This window comes from Linepithema humile, chromosome 1, assembly GCF_040581485.1.
Source record: "Linepithema humile isolate Giens D197 chromosome 1, Lhum_UNIL_v1.0, whole genome shotgun sequence".
Classification (NCBI taxonomy): domain Eukaryota; kingdom Metazoa; phylum Arthropoda; class Insecta; order Hymenoptera; family Formicidae; genus Linepithema; species Linepithema humile.
Genome location: NC_090128.1, coordinates 11,976,572 through 11,988,707, shown reverse-complemented (window position 1 = coordinate 11,988,707; position 12,136 = coordinate 11,976,572). Strand labels below are relative to the sequence as shown.

At 35.3% G+C, this 12,136-nt stretch overlaps 2 protein-coding genes across 18 annotated transcripts in view; one reads left to right on the top strand and one right to left on the bottom strand.

The window, feature by feature from the left end:
• HisT (Histamine transporter) overlaps positions 1-12,136 on the top strand; it is a 59,088-nt gene that overhangs the window by 16,257 nt on the left and 30,695 nt on the right. Inside the window, exon 1 of one of the 9 annotated variants that reach the window (XM_067356106.1) lies at positions 4,630-4,890. The exons of 7 other annotated variants lie outside the window; for them this stretch is intronic. The gene's annotated coding sequence lies outside the window, so the exon portion shown is untranslated. Of the gene's footprint in view, positions 1-4,629; positions 4,891-5,435; positions 5,544-12,136 lie in introns of those variants that run through there. One more of the 9 variants, XM_067356148.1, reaches the window with a different exon arrangement.
• LOC105671981 (Myosin-7a binding protein) overlaps positions 1-12,136 on the bottom strand; it is a 36,219-nt gene that overhangs the window by 7,726 nt on the left and 16,357 nt on the right. For 4 of the 9 annotated variants that reach the window (XM_067354444.1, XM_012366567.2, XM_012366568.2 and 1 more), the window contains 8 exons: positions 3,731-3,912; positions 3,349-3,436; positions 3,133-3,260; positions 2,770-2,896; positions 1,559-2,528; positions 1,034-1,137; positions 473-602; positions 315-392 (listed from right to left, as the gene is read on the bottom strand). In XM_067354444.1, the coding sequence (XP_067210545.1) occupies positions 315-392; positions 473-602; positions 1,034-1,137; positions 1,559-2,528; positions 2,770-2,896; positions 3,133-3,260; positions 3,349-3,436; positions 3,731-3,912 (1,807 nt within the window). Of the gene's footprint in view, positions 1-314; positions 393-472; positions 603-1,033; positions 1,138-1,558; positions 2,529-2,769; positions 2,897-3,132; positions 3,261-3,348; positions 3,437-3,730; positions 3,913-4,187; positions 4,249-7,333; positions 7,628-10,799; positions 11,124-12,136 lie in introns of those variants that run through there. The other 5 variants (XM_012366570.2, XM_012366569.2, XM_012366571.2 and 2 more) reach the window with 5 other exon arrangements.

Sequence of the window (12,136 nt, the reverse complement as noted above, 5' to 3'; positions counted from 1 at the left end):
ACAGTGATCGATAAAATTAAATTAGTATAAGTTTTTTTTAACAAGAAATGATCGGTATTAATTTTTTTCATAATTTTATTTATCTCAATCAATTGATAATTTAAGGAAATTTATTCGAAAATATTTTCGATATTTTTTATGAAAAAACACAGATTATTAAAAGAAATAATTTGACTAATTTTTTAATATATTGTGTATTTTAATTGCTATTTTTATGATTGCGAAGAAATTATTAAAAATTATTTTATTTCGCAAATTAATAGTTTTAATTGCTGTCTTTATTGTTTCGAGAAAATTAATTAAATTCAAATTACCGTTTGATATCTGGTCGATTGGGTACTAGGAGCGTCTCTAAATTCACTTCGTTTAGCTTCGTTAGCTCGTAATGGGCTCTGAATAAAGCAAGAGATTAAATTGAGAGCTTTGTGGCTACAATAGGACAGGATGGCTCACAAAATTACGCGATTCTTACCCCGAAATATCTGAAGTTCGCGAATATTGCCTTTCCAAGCATCGTTTCCGTATACTTTCTTCGCTGTAGGGATTGTTTTCGATCGGCAGCGCATTTTCCCATTTCTTGTGCTCGCGCTCCGCTATTGTGCCTGTCCGATATATTCATGATTATGTCATATTCGCGATATGTTCATTATAATGCATTATAATGCATTATAATGCATTATAATGAGTGTCGCATTACGTTCGTTATTTCAAGGTGTCAAGAATTTAAAAAAAAATTTACTAAAATGTGTTTTTTTAAAAGAACATAACTGCAATTAACGTGCTATTTCCTTGCTTTTTATGACGTAATTCTTTATACTAATAAAAACTTCTCTTGAAAATTTATCTAATATTAGTTTTAAATTTCAAAGTTTAGTTTTAATCTATAATAAATTTTTCTGTATATTTTGCTATAAATTTTATATTTAATACTAGAATGAAATTGCTTAGAAAATAAAATAAAGTTTTTGCTATCTTTTCATAAATCCAAGAGATGAGAGGTTTATTATGAATAATTATACATGTAAAAAATTACCTGGACGTGGCGGGGCGCTTAATCGATCATTGTTAGTCGTCGCATCGACATAATCTTCCTCGATTGTTGCATAAGACAATTGGACTTCGGCTTCCGAGCGTTCGCTGCGTAAAGTTGGAAAAAAATTACGAAAGATGTACAACGTGTCGCGACGCAAAATGATGGGAAGAATTACGTAGCAGGATTCATGTAATATCAAGGTGTGTGGGGAACCAAACTATCATTTCCATCGCTTATTACACATTCATTTCGAAACCTGAGCGCGGTGTGTCTTACTTTATTAATATTTATTATATCTTTGCGAAAAAGATTAGATAAACGAAAATCCAGAAGTAAAGAACAAAGTATTTAAGAATCAGAATATATTTTTCTAACATATTCAAATAAATTTAATTTATAAATTTTTTTAATTTGCAAATTGTATTGTAATTTTGTTTACTTAAATTGATAAAGTCATAACTGACGAATAAAATTACTGGTTACAATTAATTGCTTAGAGAGAGAGAGAAATATTTCAGATTCTACCTTTTTTGTTTTTCGGTTGAGTTGTTCTCCGATTTCCTGAGTTGTTCGTCCGTAATTTTCCTAGTTTCGTCAGCCATCTCACTCTCTGCGGAACAAACTTCGACTTTCGTCAGACTATCTAAATGCCTCTGAATCGCCGTGTCGTAATGTTCGGTGTATTCGCTCTCCTGTTGCTCTTCCTCAGCGATGTTTCCTTCTCGATCGTTTCTTTCATTAGGTTTTTCAGATTGCATTTTCATGCTCGTTTGCGCGAAACTTTCCACCGCGATGTTCACAATTGTTTTCTCATCGCTCTCGATTGTATTCTTAGGTTTCTCTTCATTTGACTTTATGGCTTCTATATTTTTTTCCGCTACTGTTATCAGCGTTGAGGAACTTTCATTTTGTGTCTCTTTATCATCTTCATCCTTGATTGTTTTTTCTTCTAAGAGATTTTCATTAACTTTCGCATTCTTCTCATCTTTATTGAAACGTTTGCAAATAACCACAGTTTCTTCGACCTTTGTTTCCTTTTGACACGCGTCAACCTCGTTTCTCCTGCATTCCGTATCGCTTAGCATTTTCTGACTGTTTAGCATCTGATTACTTTTCGCGTCGCATTCGGAGGTTCTAGGAGTTCTGGGGACAACATTATTGATTGCTTCTATCAATTCCTTCTCGATCTCTTCGTCGGATTTCGTAGAGGAGCACTCGGATAAATCAGACGTGTCCTCAGCATCTCTATCGCCGATTAGGGCCTTATAATCCGCATTGGAACTCGGTACCAACATGGCAACCGCATCTGGTTGCGATCGGGAGGTTTTCTTCTTCTGGAACAACCAATTGTCCTCCCAGGACTCGATAGGCGAGACTAGATCCGTCGCGTGATCAGCAGCGTGACGCTTTGTTCTAACTGGCGAGAATTCGTCGCGATTTAAGTCCGACGAGTCCGATGACGTTGATAATGTCGGCGAGGACAATTCTCGCCGAGCTGTTTCAAGTATCGTAAAAAAATTAATAACTAATGCCTCAGTAAATTGCAGTGAAGCTACAATTAAGTTATTTTCCGAGTATGATTTTTGAATTACAAACGATTGTAAATTATCAAATGTCATAAATTAATTTCAAAATATATATAATATCGTGCGATGATTTTCTTTCCAGATTTATAAATGATTTCATGTATTTCTGGATATTCAAATAATATTCGATAAAAAAATCGAGTCACTCACGATCAACGATATCCATTCCGTATTCCGGAAATGGAACGCGCCGGGTGTGTTTGAATTCCAAGGCATCGTTGTTTTGAAGTTCGCCATCGTCCGTGATCGTGGTTATCTCTTCTATCCGCTCTTCCATCTAAAACGAGATTTCGTCTCTTTCAAATTGAAAAGCCAACAAATCAGCGATACACTATTTGACGCATCTGATATAGTCATGTCTTTTTATATCGATTCTGTGTTACACAGTCGAGAATTTATTATAAATCTGATATGCAAATTTTATGTTGATTCTTTTTATCGCGTGCTAGCGTTACGTTCTGCATTTAATGTATAGGAATATGTAAATTAGATTGTAATCATCGTCGGTGATACCATGAAAGACACCGGCTCCTGATCGTCTCCATTTCGTCCGATTGACTCACTACGATCACCGTTGCTTTCGGGACGATAGCACGCGTAGCTCGCCACGTCTTCCTCTTCAAGGCCATTCTCGGTCTCGACTGAAAAAAAAAGTCTTTCGTAAATATGTCTCTGACATCCCGTACATACCTTCGGTACGCGATAACGCGTTAAGTAAATTCTACGTACTTCTGGTACATTTTGCCTTCGGCGAATCTGTGTCGCGCAGAACATTGCTGTTGCCATCTACTCGTTCTCTTTGATATTTCTCAATGACCTAAAATGTGCATAATGAATTTGATTCTATGTAATTTAATTTAGGAAATGCAGCGCGCATTTTAATTAATATTAATTAATGTTAAGAAATATATTGCGCATTGTATTTTTTTTCTCACAATTGAAGAATATAAGCGCACCTTATAATTAATAATGTCGATGTAAAAAATAATCATGCGCATCTTAATTTTTTATAATCAATTTGAGAAATATGATGCGTGTTTTAATGATTAATAACTTGAGGAGCAATCAATGAGAGACATTAGTGAAAAAATATTTTGCCAATTCAAAGAACCTTATTGAGTATCGCGGTGGCGAGGAGGTCCTCGTAGCTATTATCCGCAATGGCACGTCCTTCTCGAGGATTCTCAGTGTCCGCACTCAATCCCGGTAACTTCCGAGCTTCCTCGACCGCTCGTTCAACGATCTCTCTGAGAGCCCCGTGCGCCATAGCTGGCGGATCCGTAGATGGTTTGTCTGAAATAAATCGGAAGAACATGAATATAGAATCTCGACCGATATTTTTGTGCAATAATCAATGATGAAAATGTATTCCGGGGGCTGATCACATAATGTCTATAACTACTGCGAGTATGTGATATAAAAATATATCCATGTTATATTGATGGATATTTCTAAATTTGAGTATTACATTTAAAATTGCCATTCTGACGCTTAACACATCAGTTTTTAATTATAAATTAATTTCTAAATTATTCATAATTATAAAAAAAAAACTTAAGCGCACCAACTTTGATAAATTAATTGCAGACTTTGCCAGCGAAATGACGTCATCATGTTTTCTTCATCTTGAGCATTTAATTATTTAACTACATTTTTGCATAATCCATCCATTTATGACATCATTAATATAAACGTTACACGTGAAAATATCGACATAAAAAATACGAAATCTCCGTTTGATAAAGAAGTTGGAAATTTTCTAATATTTTCACAGCTATTTTGAACTATTTCAAGTACGACTTCGTCAGTTTCCGAATATTATTTACTCGCGTTCGATCGACGATCCCATGGATCGATCGCGCTTTCCACGGAAAGTTCCGAGCGACTGTCGTCACTTCATCGTGGCCGAGTGAGCGCACCTTGCGAACGGGAATAGTAAACGGGGTATAGTGAGCGCACAAACATCGCCATCAGCGGCCGCACTTTCTTCGGCATGATCGAGTCACGGCGAGATAACGGCGGTACATGCAGTCGGCATTCGCCGCGCGAATGCCGCCGCTCTTCCCCGTCGCAATTTCTCCGACGCGACCTTGCTGACGATGCATGCCCGACGTCCTTACGGCGCGCGACCACTCCTCTCGTCGACGACTCTCGCGACTTTATCCCGTCTCTTCTCATATCTTTCTCTTCCTTTTGCGTACTCGTCCGGCCGCGGATCGCGGCCGCCAGGTGAAATTTGCCGACCTCCTGAACTCTTTCCGCGGGAAACTCGTAAGTACGACCCGCGTCCGCGGCGACGATTTTTACTCCATCATTTTCACCGTGTGTCCCGACTAGCTTCATCATCGCAATCTCGATTTGTGCAATTCTGGATTTATTTAAATATTCTTAGAATCCAGAATTTTTCTCACTTTCAGAAATATTTGCATATTTATTGATTGATTTACGAGTAACACGCATGATGCGCCATATGGTAGATCTTAATTAAATAATCATTAAAGAGAAAAAAAGCAGAAGGATATTTTTCACGCATTTTGAAAATTCTGAAAATTTTTATCAGCATTACTAACAAAAATAAAACTCGCGATTTTCGTGTTCTGTGAAAGTTTCCGATAAGTAATTTATTTGAAATTTTTACAAAAATTTAAAACGTTTTTTTTTTTTAACAAATTAATTACAAATCAGTTCAAGAATCTTTCGAAAAGAAGCGTGCGTTGCTTCTTACGACATTATCTATATGAATAAACCTGTAAGACTGAATTATATACAAATAAACACACGCGTTAAGCACGAACAACTCTCTCTCTCTCTCGACTCGTGGAGATCGCAGACACTTCTTGTGTATACGTATAATCGATCCAGGGATCCTATCTTCGTGAGACCATCCAGCCTTGATCTCGCGTGAAGGTGAAGGTCGACTACAGGTATTTCGCGTGCGATCCGGCCGTCTCAAACGCCATTCGTATTATTAGTCGGCGTATAGAAAAGGTTTCTTTAACAAGCAAAATCGCCTTCTCGACATCTGTTAATGACTATAAGGCCGGTAACCGTCACTGGCCTTCGATTGATCTGTTACTTTGCTCGTGCGACTACATTAAATATGTATATTGCGGTCATGCGTAAGCAGTAACGTAACGTGCAGGAATATTTAATAATCATCACGCATAATTAATCTACGATAATCGAGTCTTCCTGCTGCGAACGATCGAACTGGGAGAATGAGCCTCGACGTTATCGTTCACGCGATCGCAATCTAACGTATAATTTATAGAAGAAAGGATGTTGCTAAGCAACAATCAAGATCATTGACGCACGATTGATTAACGTCAATTAAAATCATATAATGATTTGCATAATGTGTACAATTATTTTTGTGATTTAAAATTCTGCATATATTTTCACTTTGTTTAACAAATTTTTATGTTTTATCGAATTGCTTCCGACTATTCAATTTTTGGATTATAGGAACAACCTTAAAAACAGCGACTTTAGTTTCCTGTTCAGTTTATTTTACAAACATTGAATTTTTATTAACTTCCCGCCGTCTTTCTCATAATGCGATATTAGTAAGACAATACTCTATAAATTTAAGATTTACAGATAGAGAATCATGTTTGTAATTGCATAAATAATTCGGCGGGTAAGCTTCGCGCAAACTCGGTAACGAGCGTACTTTATGTGGGAAACTCGCTCCTCGGAGAAATTCAGTGTTCATTCAATACCGCGCGCGCGAACTTCACGCGTAAAAATCCGGGTAACGGAAGTCGTAAAACCGTTGCGCCAAGGCATTTCCTCTTTTTCGCCTTCCTTCGATCGCGACGTTATAAATGGTCGATCGCGCGCGGACATCTCGAGAAGAGGTTACTGGACCAGTTTTGCGTGGAGAGAGAACGGCAGTACCTCGCAAGAGGATGCGCGTCGCGAGAACGACGATGCGATTTTCGTGCGAAAGTTCGGGGACTCTTGATGTACAATGAATGAGAAAAAAAATTTGTACATTCGGATAAGTGCCTGGAAATAAATGTGTGGCATAGAGTCGGCGTAGAGAAAGTACAAAGACGAATATAATACAGAAATTGAAAATAATTAAATAGAAAGTGAAGTATAATATATTCTTATACGTTATATTCTATTTTTCGCTATTCACTCTATAAAATAGATAATTAATAATGAAAAGGTAAACATGACAAACAAAAGCGAGATATATTTTTTTAGATATTATTATAGATTAATACACAATATTAATTGCAATTATATCTTTCTATTATGTTGTAATAATTCGTCATTATTGCATTCATTCATTTATCTACGTTGGATTATTTAAGAGATAAGAAGATAAAATTCTATTTGCAGCGAAAAGATTGTGGTATATCGATGGTGGTATAACGTACTTTCCTTGTAACAAATATTGATAAAATGATATTTTACGATAGCAACGATTGATCAATACTTAAAAATAGTGTGAGCAAGTTGATTACAATGAACAGTTCAAGTGGAGTTCGTTGTAATCATTTTACTCGTCGCAAAAATCAGGTGTCCTATTCAGCTTTATTTTATTTATTTTTATGAAATAATGCTTTCAATATTTTTAACTTTTCTAACGTCATAAATTTTCTATATTTTTCAATATGTATTTATAAAATAATTACTTGAAATGGGATAATAGGAGAAATAGGAAATTGAAAGAGAATATGTTTAATCATAAGATATTTACCATTTTTTCTGAAGATTAGAACGTAGAAGAAATAAACGACGATCAGACCGCCGATTAACGTCAACATCTCTTCAGCCGGCTGCAGTCGTATTAACTGCACCTTTCACATCGCCGTCTAAAACGCGGTTACTCTCTTTCCCTCCTATTCTTTTCTATTTCTCTCGTTTGCTGAATCTTCTCGCAAAAGTTCAGAATGTTGAGTCGGGCACTTAGCATATATGCATACGTAAGTTTATCAGCGAGGTTGAGACTCGTCAGACTTGAGACTTTTATTATTTCCCGCGAGCACGATGCCTTTGATAACGATAATTATGCTCTTTTTACATCGCTCACAAGTTGTAAATTTTTTCAAAGAGACAGAAAGGTTAATAGCGTTTCTTCTGCAATTTCTTGAGAAATAATCATAATATTATGATTATTATGCCTAAAGATTTGTAATAAAAACAGCCTATGTTTTCAAGAAGTATCTTACGCGTTCCGTTAACGTCTATAAAAAATTTTTATAGACGATATTTATTGTCTCTGTGTAATTCATGAAGCTAACAATAAGTTTTAGATAAGTATTTTTCTCGGATTTCCATGACGACGTTAAATTCTTATCATACTTGCAGAGATATTATAAGAGATGCGATTAATAACCAGATTATTAAATTCCACGGATCTTTTCACAGTACGAAACTAGGCCCGATCGATACATTCTTCGTTTTATGTTTGATATTACACATATTAATGATTACATATTAAACATACTTTCTAGATAAAAATGAGGAATATGTAGTTTGATTTTTCTAAAAAATAATTCTATCTCTAAGGAAACTTTCTACGAAATAAACACTACGAATCTAGTATATTAAATAGTATTAAATATAAAAAGAGATTTTAATATAAAAAATCGGCACCGGTTTAGAAGTTTAGATTCATGTTATGTATTTTTATGATGGTTATGGCGATGAAATAATAATGAATTCAGCACGTTATGGAATTATTACCGGTTGAAGTGTTAATTGCGACTGTTAAGTGCATATTTAATGTTGTCGAAACTCGTGCGATGTTCACAGACGCGCTGAGACGACGTTCTTGCTTCTTTTTTTCTTTTTGTGAATGACCTTTCAATTCTTATTTGCATAGCAAATAGTGGAGCAATAAAGCATAGCGTAATATTGTCGATGTTCGAACTTTGAGACTCTGAGCGCGCTTCTGTATTTTTTAGATATCCAAAAGTAACACGGTCAAAGGTGATGTATGACGATATATAATCAAGTGTCACGTTTTTCGCGTGTGACTTTGGTTTGCATGCAAAGAAAATTTACTTACGTTGCATAAAAATGTTACATAAATTATTATGTAAAATCACCTATTAATATTAACGCACGTATATTTTATATGATAATCCGCTTCAACTTAAAAAAACGAATCTTTGAATATATAATATAACTCCGGAAAAGCAAATCCGACGTTGCTTAATAATGAATTTATTTCGATTTTTTAACTTGTTTTATAACTAATATCAATTAATTACATTTTTATAAAATTTTTTAAAGAAAATCGCAAATGTAGTTTGCGTCAAATATTTAGTAACAAGTATAGAAATTATAGATATCAGAAAATTACAGATGTTAGAAAATGAATGTTATTCATGATGCAATTTACGTATAATGTATTAACTTGTTTAACTTGCGTCAACTATTAATCATTTCACAATGATATTACACTTAAGATGCTTACAAAGATATCGATAGCATAAATTTTCAATATCAAATACTTTTATTCGTGCCTCTTTAGATAATTAAATGAATGACTTTAGCGAGAAAATAACAGAAAATAACTTGCAAAATATATGATACAAGTGTATCAACTTTATAAAATGTCGGACAGAGTATCCTGTTTTGCAAAAATATCTGTCAGTGTTGAAACATTTATGTTTGCGAAACTATTAATTCGGATTTTTAACGTATTTGTGTTAATTTGCATAAAAATTACTTTGGCGCGTCGAGAAAATTTCATTGAAAAGCGGCACAATTTCATTTTTTAGGTTAAGAATATCTCGTTTGTTCAGTTGTATCATGTTGATAAAAGACCGTTACGCGTGACGATAACGAGAACTCAATAAGATCGTCCTCTTTTCTGACACGCAAGAATTCTTCCGCGATTCGTCTGCTGTATGCCAATGACATTTATGTAGAATATTTATATATAAATAATAGGAGTAAAATATTAAAATTGTGAAACTACGTTTTATTTAAATGCATTAATTAAAAATAATACAGTTTCTGCAAAAACTATTATGTATGTAAAAAGAAAGATTTAAGAACTTTTTAATAGTAATCTTTTAGAAATAAAAGAATTGAAAATACAAGCGATTATTATCGCAATGAATGTAAAGACAAGAAATGTTCGAAAGAAAATAACGCGATTAATCGCTCGATTATCGACGTGTTTCGCGCAGATCTTCGGCATTTAATTTGTGATTACTTAAAAGTTATATAAGTTTCAAGAAGTTAAGTGATAGAAAAAAGCGAGGAAAACAATTTGAATATTTAGCATTAAAAATATAAATGCAAAAGAATGCAAAAATGCAACGAAATGCAAAAGATAACATTCATTCAGAGAAAAATAAATGTTTGCAGAATATCTTGTATATGCATGTACATGTAAATAGATAATGTTACAGTTTTCCATGTGCTCTAATTTTAACTTGTTCTAAACGTGCAAACTTTTGACGTAAGACTTTTGCACTAGTGCTGTAAAAACAAAATTATCTATCGGAATGATTGCGTGCGAGACAGGTTCAAACATGCCGGTGAATGCCCAAGGTACGGCTCAAGGCCTCCGAAATCGATTTTTCGAACGTGAGAAGATCTGCGTTCTTTCCTTTTCTTTCCGCGGCTGATGTCGTCTTATCGCGACGCTGTAATTAGCGTCGACCTTGATATTTTAGTGCGAATTTACGCACATACTTTTCCCCGTTTTCGCCGAACGCGACTCGCCAGGAGACACGAACTATTTCATTTATCTCAATCATGCATGCAAAAAACGATGTAATAATTAGTATAATCACGCGATCGTTAAATATCTAAGGCATCGTGCAACTAACTTCCTTTTTTTTATCTATCTTGTAGAAATAGGAAATGAAAGTAAACTGACAAGAATCTGCTCTGTAAAATCTATTTAATTTTCTAGATCACGCGAATTAATGTATCGTTTTCTAAACTGGATTTAAATTTTTAAATTATACAAATCTTAAGAAGTTAATTTGTCATCATTTCGTATTTTCTAAATTTTATCATTTTCAACGAAATATTTATGCCAATCTTAAAGAAATTCATTAAAATTGATCGCAAAATTTTAACATATTTAACATTTAGATCACTTTCTCTATGAGAAAGTAAAAAAAGAATATTTTGGGAATAGAAATTAAATTTCACACAATAGATATACAATCACTTGTCAATTTCTCTCAATTCACCTATTTCTTAGAATATACGCGCGCTTTCATCAATCAGAACGTCCCCGATGATTATACCGATCCGTCGTAGGCAAAGTCGGACAACCATAATCGTTCCGTGGTTAAGGATCTTCGTTGCTTAGCGTTTCTATCTCACTTCGCTTTTCGCGGCACGTCCGTCACGTTTCCTTCCTCTCTTCTTCCAATCGCAGGTGCGTTTATTATCGCCGCTCTTCAATCACGCGCCGCGCGAAATCTCACTCGCGCGCGCACTCGCACCGCTCGCTCGCGACTGAATCGTCTACAGGCGACACGCGGCACGTAGCGTCGTCACCGTCGTCGTCGCCCGTCCTCGTCCACCTGTGCACGGTGTATACGACCTATGGCTTCCTCATAGTGGGGAGTCGGTCGCTTTTGCGAGAGAACGCGCGTCTATCACGAAATCGCGCGCCGCGCTGTCGGATCAGGTCCCGCTCTGTGGGACCATGGCGGCCCGCATTCTCGAGGCGCGCGTTTAACGCTAATTGCGGTCGCTTAGGTCTCGAAATTAGGTTCACGATAATTTGTAATCTTTCTGCGGTTTAGATTAATTTCAACAGGCCGAGTTTAAAACTCTGGCATATTACGGACGGGGAAACACTTGGCCAAAGATATTTATAATATCTGTAATTAAAAGACAAAACAATTTTACTTTTTAATTTTTTAATAAGGCTTAAGATTAAAAAGTATCGAAGAAATGTTGAATTTATTCATCGTGCGATATATAAATGAACGGTGCAAGACTCACAGTCGTTCTTATCAGCTTTAATTCATGAAAGACGTAGTACGCTCGCGTAATCGCACAAACATTTATCAATAGAGTTAATCATCTGTTAAAGAGCACTCCTTCACGTCGTATCGAAATATTAATCTTTATATGATAAATGATTTTACATTTTGCGCACTTTGTTTCTAGCTTCCGTGGAAAATTTATTAGTCAAACCAGTTTATTTCCTTCTATAAGAATTATGGACTCGTACAAAATTATGGATTATTATATGTTAAAAGAATATATATTATTATTTCTTTTTAATCTGGGATTATTATATAATTGCAGTTTATAAAGTCTTATAAAACTAGATATCTATGTTAGAAATTTTTATTATTTGCATTTTCACAACTTTCTTCATTCTAATAAAGCGTCTGTGATAAATGTCTGTTATTGCCACGCATACCGCGCGAGCTTAAGTCCGAGAAGCCACACGACTTATCTAGCAAGAGAATTGGAGCGACGTGTGCAATACCGCCGGTCGTTCGTGCTAGTCGCGTTATGGTCTTGTCTAAGGCGCAATGTCGTATGCACGTGCGGTTCTGTGCCT